We start from the raw sequence: 15,990 nt of genomic DNA on the forward strand, positions 1-15,990 counted from the left end.
TCGTACCTGCTTCCACCATCTCCCCCGGCAGCAAGTTCCAGGCACTCACCACCCTCTGTGTAAAGAACTTGCCTCGCACATCCCATCTAAACTTTGCCCCTCTCACCTTAAACCTATGTCCCCTAGTAAATGACTCTTCCACCCTTGGAAAAAGCTTCTGACTATCCACTCGGTCCATGCCGCTTATAACTTTGTAAACCTCTATCATGTCACCCTCCACCTCCGTCGTTCCAGTGAAAACAATCCGAGTTTATCCAACCTCTCCTCATAGCTAATGCCCTCCAGACCAGGCAACATCCTGGTAAACCTCTTCTGTACCCTCTCCAAAGTCTCCACGTCCTTCTGGTGGTGTGGCGACCAGAATTGCACGCAATATTCTAAGTGTGGCCTAACTAAAGTTCTGTACAGCTGCAGCATGACTTGCCAATTTTTATATGCTATGCCCCGACCAATGAAGGCAAGCATGCCGTATGCCTTCTTGACTACCTTATCCACCTGCGTTGCCACTTTCAGTGACCTGTGGACCTTGACACCCAGATCTCTCTGCCTGTCAATACTCCTAAGGGTTCTGCCATTTACTGTATACTTCCCACCTGCATTAGACCTTCCAAAATGCATTACCTCACATTTGTCCGGATTAAACTCCATCTGCCATTTCTCCGCCCAAGTCTCCAACCGATCTATATCCTGCTGTATCCTCTGACAACCCTCATCACTATCCGCAACTCCACCAATCTTTGTGTCGTCCGCAAACTTACTGATCAGACCAGCTACATTTTCCTCCAAATCATTTATATATACTACAAAGAGCAAAGGTCCCAGCACTGTTCCCTGTGGAACACCACTAGTCACATCCCTCCATTCAGAAAAGCACCCTTCCACTGCTACCCTCTGTCTTCTATGACCAAGCCAGTTCTGTATCCATCTTACCAACTCACCTCTGATCCCGTGTGACTTCACCTTTTGTACCAGTCTGCCATGAGGGACCTTGTCAAATGCTTTACTGAAGTCCATATAGACAACATCCACTGCCCTTCCTTCATCAATCATCTTTGTCACTTCCTCAAAAAACTCAATTAAATTAGTGAGACACGACCTCCCCTTCACAAAACCATGCTGCCTCTCGCGAATACATTTGTTTGTTTCCAAATGGGAGTAAATCCTGTCCCGAAGAATCCTCTCTAATAATTTCCCGACCACTGATGTAAGGCTCACCGGCCTATAATTTCCTAGATTATCCTTGCTACCCTTCTTAAACAAAGGAACAACATTGGCTATTCTCCAGTCCTCTGGGACCTCAGCTGTAGCCAATGAGGATGCAAAGATTTCTGTCAAGGCCCCAGCAATTTCTTCCTTTGCCTCCCTTAGTATTCTGGGGTAGATCGCATCAGGCCCTGGGGACTTATCTACCTTAATGCTTTGCAAGACACCCAACAGCTCCTCATTTTTGATAAGGAGATGACTGAGACTATCTACACTCCCTTCCCTAGGCTCATCATCCACCAAGTCCTTCTCTTTGTTGAATACTGATGCAAAGTTCTCATTTAGTACCTCGCCCATTTCCTCTGGCTCCACACATAGATTCCCTTCTCTGTCCTTGAGCGGGCCAACCCTTTCCCGAGTTACCCTCTTGCTCTTTATATATGTATAAAAAGCCTTGGGATTATCCTTAATCCTGTTTGCCAATGACTTTTCATTACCCCTTTTAGCCCTCCTGACTCCTTGCTTAAGTTCCTTTTCTACTGTCTTTATATTCCTCAAGGGATTCATCTGTCCCTAGCCTTCCAGACCTTACGAATGCTTCCTTTTTCTTTTTGACTAGGCTCACAATGTCCCGCGTTATCCAAGGTTCCCGAAACTTGCCAAACTTATCCTTCTTTCTCACAGGAACATGCTGGTCCTGGATTCTAATCAACTGACGTTTGAAAGACTCCCACATGTCAGATGTTGATTTACCCTCAAACAGCCGCCCCCAATCTAAATTCTTCAGTTCCTGCCTAATATTGTTATAATTAGCCTTCCCCCAATTTAGCACCTTCACCCGAGGACTACTCTTATCCTTATCCACAGGTACCTTAAAACTTATGGAATTATGGTCTCTGTTCCCGAAATGCTCCCCCACTGAAACTTCGACCACCTGGCCAGGCTCATTCCCCAATACCAGGTCCAGTACAGCCCCATTCCTAGTTGGACTATCTACATATTGTTTCAAGAAGCCCTCCTGGATGCTCCTTACAAATTCTGCCCCATCCAAGCCCCTAGCACTAAGTGAGTCCCAGTCAATATAGGGGAAGTTAAAATCACCCACCACCACAACCCTGTTACCTTTACATCTTTCCAAAATCTGTCTACATATCTGCTCCTCTACATCCTGCTGGCTGTTGGGAGGCCTGTAGAAAACCCCCAACATCGTGACTGCACCCTTCCTATTCCTGAGCTCCACCCATATTGCCTCGCTGCACGACCCCTCCGAGGTGTCCTCCCTCAGGACAGCTGTGATATTCTTCTGAACAAGTAATGCAACTCCCCCACCCCTTTTACATCCCCCTCTATCCCGCCTGAAGCTTCTAAATCCTGGAACATTTAGCTGCCAATCCTGTCCTTCCCTCAACCAAGTCTCTGTAATAGCAACAACATCATAGTTCCAAGTACTAATCCAAGCTCTAAGTTCATCTGCCTTACCTGTTATACTTCTCGCATTGAAACAAATGCACTTCAGACCACCAGTCCCGCTGTGCTCCGCAACATCTCCCTGCCTGCCCTTCCTCTTAGTCTTACTGGCCTTATTTACTAGTTCCCCCTCATTTATTTCACTTGCTGTCCTACTGCTCTGGTTCCCACCCCCCTGCCACACTAGTTTAAACCCTCCCGAGTGACGCTTGCAAACCTCGCAGCCAGGATATTTGTGCCCCTCCAGTTTAGATACAACCCGTCCTTCTTGTACAGGTCCCATCTGTCCCTGAAGAGATCCCAATGGTCCAGATATCTGAAACCCTCCCTTCTACACCAGCTGTTCAGCCACGTGTTTAGCTGCACTATCTTCCTATTTCTAGCCTCACTGGCACGTGGCACATGGAGTAATCCCAAGATTACAACCCTAGAGGTCCTGTCTTTTAACTTTCTACCTAACTCCCTAAACTCCCCCTGCAGGACCTCGTCACTCTTCCTGCCTATGTCATTGGTACCGATGTGTACCACAACGTCTGGCTATTCACCCTCCCCCTTCAGAATGCCCCCTGTCCGTTCAGAGACATCCTTGACCCTGGCACCAGGGAGGCAATATACCATCCTGGAGTCTCCTTCACGTCCACAGAAGCGCCTATCTGTGCCCCTGACTATAGAGTCCCCCATAACTATTGCTCTTCTGTGCTTTGTCCCTCCCTGCTGAACAACAGTGCCAGCCATGGTGCTACTGCTCTGGCTGCTGCTGTTTTCCCCTGATAGGCCATCCCCCCCAACAGTATCCAAAACGGTATACTTGTTAGAGAGGGGTATAGCCACAGGGGATTCCTGCACTGACTGCCTGCCCCTTCTAGTGGTCACCCATCTATCTGCCTGCACCTTGGGTGTAACCACTTCTCTAAAACTCCTGTCTATGATGCTCTCTGCCACCTGCATGCTCCTAAGTGCATCTAGTTGCCGCTCCAACCGATCCATGCGGTCTGTGAGGAGCTGCAACTGGGTGCACTTCCTGCAGATGTAGTCGTCCGGAATGCTGGAAGCATCACGAACCTCCCACATCTCACAGGTGAAGCACTTCACCCCTCTAACTGACATTTCTAGCACTAATTAATAAATTAATTTAAGATAAATAAATACTTATTAAATCCTTACTAAATTGTTATAACTATATGGTCCCTAGTGCTAGATTCCGACTATAAATATTAAATGCTAACTAAATACAGTAATCTCCTCCCTCTGGTTTCGTTACTCTACTTATTAATTAGTTAATTAAGGTTTTAATCAATTTTTATCAATGTTTATTTTCAAATTCAGATTTGTTTCTATTATTTTAAAAAGGAATAAAAATTTATGAGATCTCACTGCTTTTTTATTTTTCCCACTCCCAATTGTTAGGATAAAAAAGTTTTAATATAAATTGAATGACCTGATTTTTGCTCTTGCTTCAGGTACTACAAGGCTTTGACCCTGCTAAGATTGAACAGGAAATGATGAAAAAGTTGCCACTGGGGAAGTTTCTTAATTTTACTCATCCTTTACCTGAGAATGATGCTAAACGTTTGGCTGCTATCCAAGAGCTTATGTACCACTGCACCAATGGTAAGACATTGCAGCCCAACTCTCTTCAACACAGTATTGTTGTCAGGTGCTTACTGTATCTTGCATTTTGTTGAGAATATGTATGTATGTAGTGTGTATATAAATCATGAAAATTGCAATCCAGATTTTCTACAACACAGGCCTGAAATCATGTTGTAGGATGCTGGAAATATGAATGCTTAATATTTGTTCTGATATTCTTCTCTACTACTTTCGAGAAAGCATTATTCACCTTAAATGGGTTAACATTTCCAATAAAATAATAGAAGAGACACTCAGGTGAGTGTGTTATGCTTTCATACAATAAAATTCCACAGCATAGTTTGAGGTCCACAGTTCTCAACAACTGATTAAAGTCTTTGCTATCCTGAGGTAGATATGAAATTAATGCTTTTAGAAGGTAATTCGCTATAGATTACATTATGAGCAACAAATTAGACATATTGGAAGGAATTCTCCTGTCCAAGATGGGATGGGGCAGTGGTGAAGAATGTGCTACAATTCAAGTGTTTCCCTCCCCACTGGGTCTGTCATTAGTTGCTCCTTCCTCACCCAGTGCATGCAAATGATGGCAGGTGCAGAGCCTGTGTTGCTGGCGGATTTACCTCGCATCCAGTTACGATCGCTTCCCAGAGTGGAAAGTAGCAGAAGGGCTGGAGAAGTGGTGGTAAAGTCCCTGAGTTTCCCCAAAGGAGGAGAAGACCTTGTAGCTCTGTCCTCTTCTTCCATTCAGCCCCAAAAACTGACCTGCTTGAAGGCCTTTGGCTCGATAGCAGCTTTTGATGGGAGCCTTCATTCTGATCTTTCAGATGCTTCTGCCCTATTAAGGTCCCTTGCTGTTGCTTCTCATCTTGAGTTTCCTCAGTGGTATCAGTGGTCTCTCTTTTGATGGTGGGAGTCCCACTGGAAACCTCCTATACATATCCAATGAACCCCAACCAGGGAAATGGGACAGGGTTCGGAGGGGGGTTGTGTAAATCCTGCCCTGCTGGAACTACCCACCACTCCTCACCCCCAATAAGGGGAATTATTCCACTTTTGCTGCTTAGAATTGTAGTAAAAGTTGCATGTGCTGATACATCTGCTGAATCTATAAACTAATCTTCAAGATGGATCAAAATATCAGATTTTGCTACGGTTGATTTTTTTATTTTGTATCTTCTTACATTAAGTCCTTCTGACCCATATAAGTATAATTTGGAGCAAAACTATTCTTAGTTTTTGAAGTTTAGCTGATATTTTAGACTTTTCTGACCCAAAATCTTGGTTGGGGATTTCCTTGGAACTGTTTCCACTCCATTGCTGTTACTTTGCCAGAACTGTGGTGAAAACCAGGTTTATGTGTACGAACAAGGTTTCTACTACACATCTGACAGTTAAAGCAGCAGAGTATGCTCATAAGACACCTTTTCTTCTCTTAATACAATGAACTTGTAAGTCCCTTTTGGAAAATTCTCTCATTTGTCCAACTAAAGCTTTCCTCGCTCATTTTGCTGCACTGAACATTGGGAAATAATTTTTTTAATATACCTGTGAAGGCAAATTTCATTTTACATGTGTATACCAGCTTAAATTAGTTTCTAGCATTCTGGCCTTTGGGTCAGAAAGTTCTGGGTTCTATCTCTGTGTCAAGATTTGAACGCATGTCAATTTTATGAATGGCCAGAAAGTTGTGGACAATATGCACATGATTTCCCAATTTGCATTCCCGGTAGGCAAGACTCCACATCCAAAGGCGGCTTTTGCAAAGTTCTATAATCTAAGCTGATACTTCATTCCTGTACCAAGAGAGTGTTATATTTTCAAAGGTGCAGTTCTCAAAATGAGGCTGAGGTCCTGTATACCTGTTCCAAAGGTTCAGATGGACATTAAAGATGTAATGGCATTGTTCAAAGACCAGCGAGTTCCTAAGATGTCCAAGCACACATTTCCCCATCAACAAATATCTCAAAAAATCAGGTTAATTCATCTCATTGCTGTTTATGGGATGTTGCTACCTAGGATGGCAATTGTGTCTATATATGTAAGAACAGTCATTGTACTTCAAAAATTAATTCATTGTATGAATGAATGAAACATTTCAATGTAATAAATGACAATGAAAATCAAGAACATCCTTTTTATTGCACTTTCAATAATGATAACTATTGAGAATACTTGTGGGATTCATGATATTAAGTCTATGTCATCTTATTCTTGTAGCTGACATAGTTATAACAGTTAGTCTTCTTTGTGGATGATCTAATTGACAGGTTGCAATATGTATTATTTCACTTAGAAAATGTGACAAGTTCTGAGGTGGAGAGAGCCTTCAAGCAGTTTGTGTTTGAGAGCATGAAGTTCACCAAAGTAAAAGAGAATGGAGAATTAGAAGAGAAGATGTTGGCTGAAAGTCTTGAATTGGCACCCATACCATGGGATGACCCAGTCAGGTTTGCAAAAGAAATTAAATGGATTGTTAATGCCAAGAAGACACGTAAACAAAGCAATTGTGCAGGTAATCCACTGAATAGATTTAAAGTCAAGTAAATGAATCTCAATTTCAGACTACTGCCAGCTATGCTGAATAAATACTGAGGATACAAGATTGAATTATTGCAGAAGATCTTTCTGACTACTGGAGATTAATGTTTTATTTAAAATTAGCTTTATAACATTTCAATGAAATTTGTGTGTTAAATAAGCAAATATTGCAAGAAGCAATTCATAGGATTTTGACTTTAGTATGTTAATTTTTTAAAATTGTAAAATGCATTTTTATTTTATTCAATGTAATAGTTAGATGGGTCCTAAGTGGGATTGTTAGTTTATTGGACTAATCACCAATTCATTAGTATGACTGACAATAAAGCTGGCAATCATCAAGAGATTGACAGATAACTAAAGCAATTACCATTTGTTAGTTTCAAAACTTTAAAAAATAGAAAATATGATCAGTTTTCAAAGGGTTTTCTCTCATTTTTAAAGTTTTATTGAATTTGAATAGATTTTTTTGATGTTTTCTTGGAGTTTACAATTTTCTAAAATGGCACATAACTGGGAAGAGTAGCTGGAAGTGTATGCTCCTATTGCAGAGCCTTGTCTGCCCAGAGTCTAGTCTGGAAAATGATTGGAGAACACAATATCTCAGGCTGAAAATCTGAAGGCACAGTATGTGATTTCACTATGCACACACCTGACAGGCCAGGCCAGGCTTGTGTAGCCAATAACTTAGCCCAGAAGATATGATAATGTTGATATACCATAAACCAATTCAGTGACATCATCCTAGGAATTATCCAGTGGGCCTCAGCAGCAGCAGATACAGAGATTTAACTGTTTTAAATAGTGATGAGTGAATGTGTAGAATAGATTGCCCAGGAAGCAATGGAGACAGAATGTGTGGACAAATTTAATGGATAATTGGATAAATATTTGAGGGACAGGCTAACTGACTGTAATAGTTTTTGAAACCAATCAGATGGTCATATACTTTCTGACGTTGTTATGTGCTTATGCACATTTATTAGCTCTGCTTAGATAACAATTTATGGCTGTTGCAACAGAGCAAGGTCTGACTTTGCCTTCTGTTCTATCAGCTCCTGGTACTACTCTAAGACATCTACATGTTCTTACTCTTACCACCTTCCTGAGCTCTACACAGACTCCATTTTTTCAAAATTGCTGCTTGTGTACTATTCTGCACTAAGTCCCTCCATTCTATTACACTGCCCGTTCCATTCCTCCTGTCCTTCCATTGCCTCATTATCCCCCAGCGTATCAGCTTTAAAGTCTGCATTCATTTACAGTCGTTAGGCTTTATGACTTCAAATTAGCAAACTATTGGGGGGGGGGGGGGGGGCGGGTGGTTGTGGTGGCAGGGACTTTAACCTCCAAGAACGGTTAGGAGTGAGTGGATAGTGAAAATATATGATTTATAGAGCTGGAATACAATCCGGCCCCGATATGCCCACTTTCAGGTTTAATGGAGGCATGTTTGGATGCAGGAAGAAAATTGCATGCTGAAGTTATGGATTTCTTAATTGGATGCAGGCAATTATTTATTGGCTTAAATTACATCCATAGGAGATGTTAATAAGCTCTTTTTAAATTGTTTTTAGCTTGGCTCCAGATTTAGCTTGAGCTGCACAATTTTCCAGAGGCTCAGGAAACTGACCAAGGAAATAGTGGTGAGTTTAAGCAGTGGTTCAGGTGGGTATTTAAACTCATCATCGTCCCATATGAATGAAAGCTTACTGATTGCAGCTGGTGTCTCAGTTCCCTCTGGAAAATGTTTGGCACAGAATGCTTCTGTGAATACAACTTTTTTCAACCTTTGGGATACAGACCCTTAGAAAATAGGCGACATGTTTAGATAGAGGATCTGGATCGGCGCAGGCTTGGAGGGCCGAAGGGCCTGTTCCTGTGCTGTAAAAAAAAATGTATTTGTTCTTCAAATTGACAAGATCAGGTTGGGAGGCAACTTGGATGCGTTTGCTAGTACATCAGAAGAGGAAGACCATCATCATCGACAGCAACAACAATGTGCTATGGTGAGAGATTCACAGGAGAGGGCTCGCAGTCACCAGAGACACTACCCATGCCACAGAGTTCATGACAGAGACTCAACTTCTTTGACCTCTCAGAAGAGCAGTATGTCTGCAGGCTGAGGTTCTCATGACAGGTGATGGCTGACATTCTCAACCACCTACAGGAAGACCTACTCCCTGATGGCCACGCATTACCAGTGGCTGTGAAAGTGACCACTGCCTTCAACTTTTTTGCTTTCAGATCCTTCCAAGGCGCAGTGGTTAGCACCGCAGCCTCACAGCTCCAGGGACACGGGGTCAATTCTGGGTACTGCCTGTGCGGAGTTTGCAAGTTCACCCTGTGACCGCGTGGGTTTTCGCCGGGTGCTCCGGTTTCCTCCCACAGCCAAAGACTTGCAGGTGATAGGTAAATTGGCCATTGTAAATTGCCCCTAGTGTAGGTAGGTGGTAGTGAATATGGGATTACTGTAGGGTTAGTATAAATGGGTGGTTGTTGGTCGGCACAGACTCGGTGGGCCGAAGAGCCTGTTTCAGTGATGTATCTCTAAATAAAATAAATAAATAAATAACCAGGATATCTCAATTAGCTGCACATAAATGCATAAGGCTCTGCACTGATGGCTTGTTTGCCAGCGTTGAAAATGTTCATAAGATCATAGAAATTAACAGCCCAGAAGGAGGCCATTTGGTCCATTGTGTCTGTGCTGACCAAAGAAGAGCTATCCAGCCTAATCTCACTTTCTAGCTCTTGGTGCCTGATTTTCCTTCTGGGGTTGGGAAAGGGACGTCGGGAATGTTTCCGGGTCCTGTTTCGGGGGAAATAGTCACAGGCCCCGATTTTCACGGGGGTGGCCTGTTAATTGTCTGCAGGATGGGTTGAGCGTCCAGTGAGCAGTCTCAGGCGGGAGCAGAGGCAAGACTGAAAGAGTACGGGCCTGATTTAAACAGATCACGGCCGCTATTACTGTGGCTGTCGTATGTCGTATTAGTGAATCACTGGCTGCATTACTCAGAGCGGGAAAGGCAGAGTGCTGGAATCCAAGGCAGGGCAGCCCCTCATTTCGCTGATGCAGACCTGGAGGTCCTCCTTGACATAGTGAGGAAGAGGAGGGAGGTTCTCTTTCCGGAGGGTGGCAGGAGAAGGCTACCCTCCTAAACCAAGCAGACTTGAATTGAGGTTACGGAGACCTTGAGCAAATGGAGTATGATCAGGAGGAACTGGGTGCAGTTTAGGAAAAGGCTCAATCACCTTATTCACTCTGGCAAGGTGAGTGCAACACCAGACCCTCACGGAAGGCCTCTGGGTATTCAACCACCAGCTGACACCAACTGAGGAGCACTGAGGGCGCATGCTGCTCCTGAACATGGGAGGAATGTATGCCCAGGGCACTTACTGACCCCTTTGTAAGGCTCAGAGCCATAGTGCTGTTGAGGACCTGCCAGCACTGATACATGCAGCTTCCTATCTGAATGAGCCATTGGCATTGGCCATAGAGGTCAGCAGTGCCTTTTCTCACTCTTGTCCTTGCAGGTAAATGGGCTCACAATGTCCACAAAAAGGCGCAGATCAGAGGAGGGGTCCCCATCCTTCACATCGTCACCACCATGGAAGAAGGAGCAATGGAGATCAGGAGGGTAGCTGACCATGAGAAAGTTGGGGAAGGCGAGATGGGCATTTCTGGTGGAGAGGCTGAATAGAAACTGCACTGTGTAGATTAAGCAGTGCATTGCACTCTACCCTGTACAACAGCATGCCAAAGACTCAGCAGCATTAGGAAGCCTCAGCACTGCAGAGGCTTCCACTCTCCAAGGCCAGTTATGATCTTCTGTGTCTCAAACAAGTTCAAATGTCAAAGCAGAACATTTGGTTTTTGTGATTGCACCAGGCCAAGCACTGCCAGAGGAGACCTCAGAGCAAACACTGTCATGCCTTACAAGTGCATTCTCCACCATCTCAGAGACAGTCACCTTAGTGGGTCCCTCGCATGCAATTAGATAGGGTGGCACTGGGAGGTGAGCACCTCACGAGTGAGCAGGAGGAGGAGAGAGAGGCAGCTACAGGCAGACCCCCTTGAAGAATGGAGGACAGACACAGCCCTGCTCAGCTGGGCACAGATGCAGGGCCTCAGGAGTCACAAGAAAGGAGGCTCTACTTAGACCAGCAGCAACAGATATGTTCCCACATGTCAGAGTTCCCTGAGTGAGGGGTCATGGCTGAGAATGGAGGAGACCTTTCAGCTCAAGTGGGCCACAGTGGCTTAGGGCTTTGAACACATAAGCTCCTCTATTGAGAGAGTGGCTAACCTCACGGAGAGCCATATGCGGCAGCACTCGGAGTGCATGCAGAAACAGTGGACTGACGTTCATAGTATGTAAGCCATACTGTGTAACCTTGATGAGTCAGTGGCTCTGATGGCCTAGAGATGTTTGGAGAGGATACCAGTTGCACTGATGCTCCCCTCTGGCCATCTGGAACACCAGCCAAGGGCTGAGGCATTCACCAAGGAAGCTGGTGGTGCCACCCCTCATGGGCACCATCATCATCAGCCTCCTTGGCCACTCTGACTGAGGGAACATCTGTGCAGCAGGGCTCAGTGATGGAGGCTGCCCCTGCAATGATGCTGTGCAGCAGCCTCTGGAGGTGTCTCCCAGCACCTCCACAACGAGGATGACTGCCACGTGCATCTCAGCTGCAAGCATCGACAAGCGAGCAGGCTGCCTTTACTCATCCAAGATCACAAGGGGAGCACCACGTAGAAGTGGCCAAGAGCAGAAGCCATCGTGCTGGGCAGAGCACTGAGTAGATTACTGGGTTTGTTTCGCCTGAAAATGTGAACTTTTCCTTTATTTCAATACCATGTAAAAATTGACATATGATGCCAGATGTGTGAGTTTCCTTTTACTAATGGCGGGACAAGAAAAGAGGGATGAAGTGGTGAAGGGGGGCAAAGGTTCTTGAATGGGGACAGTAAAACCTCTGGACAGGTGTATCCTTCATTGGCAGTAAGAGTGGATCTGCTCCAGGCTGCATCTTCAATGGAAGTGTTAACACAGGCAGCTCAAAGTGAGTTCCAAACCAGACCCTGGTTTAGAAGGGCTCAGCTGAAATGAGCTTGAATCAGATGATCCCTGACATTGACAGTATTCTGCCGAGACCCTCGAGTCCTGCGACGGGCCCGGCCACCACCCTGTGCAGCCACGGCACCTCAATATTTTGCATGTTCCTCCTCATCCTCTTCCACCTCCAGCTGCTCCTCTTCCTCCAATGAGCTGTGGCGATCTAGTGCATCACCCTCTTGAAGGTCAACACCTCTCTGGAGGGCCAAGCTATGGACAGCACAGCAGACCACTACCAAGTGCCAGACCTTTGCAGAAGTGTACTGCAGCATGCCACCCAACCGGTCCAGGCAGCGGAACTGCATCTCCAGAAGCCCAATCAGTGAGCAGGTGGCTTTGATTGTTGTGCCTCTGTCTTTGGGTCTCATAAAGGGGTGATTGGCCATCTCTTCAAGGGCTATCCCTTGACCCCAAGAATCCAAAAATGTAGTTTGGGAATTTTTATGATCAAGGTGGGAGGAGTGCACTTTCTAGTTCCACTTCTCCACAGGTCACAACATATATTTAAATGTTTACTCAGTTACGGTCAATCATATACTCTACTCTTTAACCCAGAATAAAATAAATCAACCAGCTTTCTTAAATAAAGAACAAAAATGTCAGTTTATTATAAAACAAGACTTATCCAGTAACAAAGCAAAGCATTAACACACAGATTGAAATATGAAAGTTCCCTTTTTAAATACCCCACACATAGACACACACACACTGGTTAAAGACAAAAGAAAATTAATTCTCTCTGCAGAGCTATTTTACAAAACAAACAAAAAAGGAATACTTTGGCCAAATACTTGTTAATTCTTGAAGAAAGTGGATGTAATATGTTGTGTCCATTTAGTATGGTGTCCGAGAACATGTAGACGGTCACTGGGATCTTTTCTGGAGCAGTTCTTTTCAGGCGGCATCGAGAATTAATCTGGCAGGTTTTTCCAGCTTTTCAGGAGAAATGTGGCATCAGGGGTTTTAGCTCTCACGCATACTGAACTCTCAGGACTTTTAAGAGAAGTGAAGAAAGACATGACCTGGGTGTTTCTCCCTTGGCAGGCTGACCTCCAGCTAACTCAAAACAGTACACCCCAACCAGAAAGTCAAAACAATATCCCAAAGGTGAAACCTCCTGCTTATCATAAATCTTGACATGTCACTTCTCTGTAAATATCTTCCCCAAGTCACCAAGGTTTCTGTAGTTTATTGAGCTTAAGACATGTGACTTTCAGTAAAGGTTGTTTCCAAACAAGACCTCTCAGTGACCCTTGTAAAAAAACAGATCCATAGAATCTTTTCAGTTTTGAACACAAGTCCTCAAAAAAAATGGAAGCACTTTCATAACACCTCCATCCTTGGAAGAATGAAGCAGCATTTTAAATGCATTTCGTTACAAAGTATGGGAAAAAATAGATGAAAAATATCAAAACACATTTACATATTCATTCTCATTCACTCTTTACCTGTAGCAAATACAGTCTGCTTTATACCATCTTTGCACTCAGATAACTCAAAGCAAAGTTAAATCCTAGACAAAGCATCTGCAATTACATTATTTTTCCCCGCAATGCGGATAATCTTTAAGTAATAAGGTTGCAATAGTAAACTCCATCGGAATAGTCTAGCATTCTGGTTATTGAATTTTTCCACAAAAGAAATGATTAGTATAATCCATTGTCTCTTTGACGTCATGGCAGACAGAGACTTCAAAATATCAAGAGCTAGTAATAAGCCCAGGGTTTCGTTTTCCACTGTTGAGTATCTCTTTTGGTGTCAATTTCACTTTTAGGAAGAATATCCTACTGGCCTTTCTATGCCTGATTCATCATCTTGTAACAGGACTGCAGCGACCCCCAGGTCACTAGCATCAATTGCTACCTTGAAGAGCTTATTGAAGTTTGGGGTAGCCAACACTGGTTCAATGATCAAAATGGCTTTCAGGCTCTCAAAAGATGTTTGGCACTCCCCTGACCACAGTACCTTGGTCTTGTGTACCCCTATAAATCCCATGGGTTTACCCCACAACTTCCAGCATTCTGCATGAAGATGTCCCACCTGTGTCAGTGGTAACACTTAGGCTTTTGGACCTCACTTCCATCCTCAGCATCTTCTTTTCTGCCTTGAGGAGGAGATGATGGGGCGTCCCGGCTACATGTCTTCCTTTCACCCTCCCATCTTCTATCCTTCCCATATTTGTGGGAGTGACGGGAAAAGGGTTTGGGCTTGTAAACAAGCTCATAATTATCAGCGATCTCAGCTATCCATCTGGCTGTTTTCTTTCCTGTTCATGCTCAAGACTTTTTCATTACCATTTCTTTTTCCTTTTCCTTTTCAAGTTCAAACTGCTTCATCTGTAACTCACACCGAGCTAATTCAACTGAACTACTTCTTCAATTGCAATTTCTGTGGTATTGCTTCAACTATGTCTACTTTCTTGGCTCCTGGTTTTAACTCTAATCCCAATTTTCCTGCCAATGCTATGAGCCTAACCTTGGTTAAGATTTTCAAATCACTTAGGGAGAAGTCCTCTTTCTCCAGAAAGGCTGTAGCAACTGACAAATGCATTCAGGTAATGTAAACTTTACTCTAATGCACAAGAAACCTGGTTTTCCCTTTTCTTCTTTTCAATTATTATTACCCCACTTACAATTACACATTGTTGACTTTGGGTTATCCCGCATAGAGCCCCCAAGTACATGTTACTACTGAGGTGGGAGGAGTGCACCGTATTTTCTAGTTCCACTTCTCCACAGGTCACAACATAGATTTAAATGTTCACCCAGTTACCGATACAGTCAATCATATACTCTACTTTGTTTGCACTGGAGTGCTGACTTGGGTTGCATTAGAGTGCTATACTGGATGTTTGGTGACTGAGGCAGTTCGGTGAGGAGTGAGCGAGGAGCTCCTTTCATTTCCTACCTGTCCTCAGAGTGAGGGGATCTGAGAGTTTCCAAAGAGCACAGCTGACTGGTGAGTAAGTCCTGGTGGGTATTTTTCAAAGTGGATTGAATTGTAAGTCATTGTTTTAGCAAAACTTAATTGTTTTTTTAATTATAATCTTCTAAAGTTTTAAATTTAAAGGGTTTAGTCATGGCAGGAGAGCTTGAAGCCGTGGTTTTCTCCTCTTGCTGCATGTGGGAATCCGGGAACATTTCCAGTCCCCGGGACCAACATGTGTGCAGGAAGTGTGTCCAGCTGCAGCTCCTGGAAGCTCGGGTTCCAGAGCTGGAACGGCGGCTGGAAACACTGTGGAGCATCTGCGAGTCTGAGAGCATTGTGGATAGCACGTATAGCGAGGTGGCCACACCACAGCTGAAGGGACTTGAGGAAGAAAGGGAATGGGTGACCACCAGGCAGTCCAAGAGAATCAGGCAGGTAGTTCAGGAGTCCCCTGGGGTCCCACTTGCAAATCGGTATTCCATTTTGGAGGCTGATGAGGTTCCTCCAGGGAGTGCAGACAGAGCCAAGCTTCTGGCACCGCAAGCAGCCTGTCTGCACAGGAAGGGGGAAAGAGAGGAAGAGCAATAGTCATTGGGGATTCTATAGTCAGGGGAACCGATAGGCGCTACTGTGGCCGTCAATGTGACTCCAGGATGGTGTGTTGCCTCCCTGGTGCCAGGGTCCGGGATGTCACTGAACGGCTGCAGGGCATCCTGAAGGGGGAGGGTGATAAGGCAGAGGTCATGGTACATGTTGGTACCAATGACATAGGTAGAAAGAGGGATGAGATCTTGCATCAAGAATTCAGGGAGTTAGACAGTAGACTAAAAAGCAGGACCTCTCAGGTTATAATCTCTGGATTACTCCCAGTGCCATGTGCTAGCAAGTATAGAAATAGGAGAATAGCACCGATGGATGCGTGACTTAGGAGTTGGTGCAGGAGGGAGGGTTTTAGATTGCTGGACCACTGGGACCGTTTCTGAGGAAGGTGGGACCTGTACAAGGGGGACGGTCTACATCTGAACCAGAGGGGGACTAACATTCTTGCTGGCGGGTTTGCTAGTGCTGTTGGGAGGAGTTTAAACTAATTTGGCAGGGGGAGGGGATGCAGACTCCTAGCAGAATAGAGACACAG

At 44.5% G+C, this 15,990-nt stretch overlaps 1 protein-coding gene across 14 annotated transcripts in view; it reads left to right on the plus strand.

Moving 5' to 3' along the window:
• The window catches only part of spag17 (sperm associated antigen 17), a 428,416-nt gene that overhangs the window by 176,761 nt on the left and 235,665 nt on the right, over window positions 1–15,990 (plus strand). For all 14 annotated transcript variants that reach the window (XM_068040791.1, XM_068040788.1, XM_068040787.1 and 11 more), the window contains 2 exons: window positions 4,131–4,281; window positions 6,560–6,778. In XM_068040791.1, coding sequence (XP_067896892.1) covers window positions 4,131–4,281; window positions 6,560–6,778 — 370 coding nt within the window. The remainder of the gene's footprint in view (window positions 1–4,130; window positions 4,282–6,559; window positions 6,779–15,990) is intronic.

This window comes from Heterodontus francisci, chromosome 10, assembly GCF_036365525.1.
Source record: "Heterodontus francisci isolate sHetFra1 chromosome 10, sHetFra1.hap1, whole genome shotgun sequence".
Taxonomy (NCBI): Eukaryota; Metazoa; Chordata; class Chondrichthyes; order Heterodontiformes; family Heterodontidae; genus Heterodontus; species Heterodontus francisci.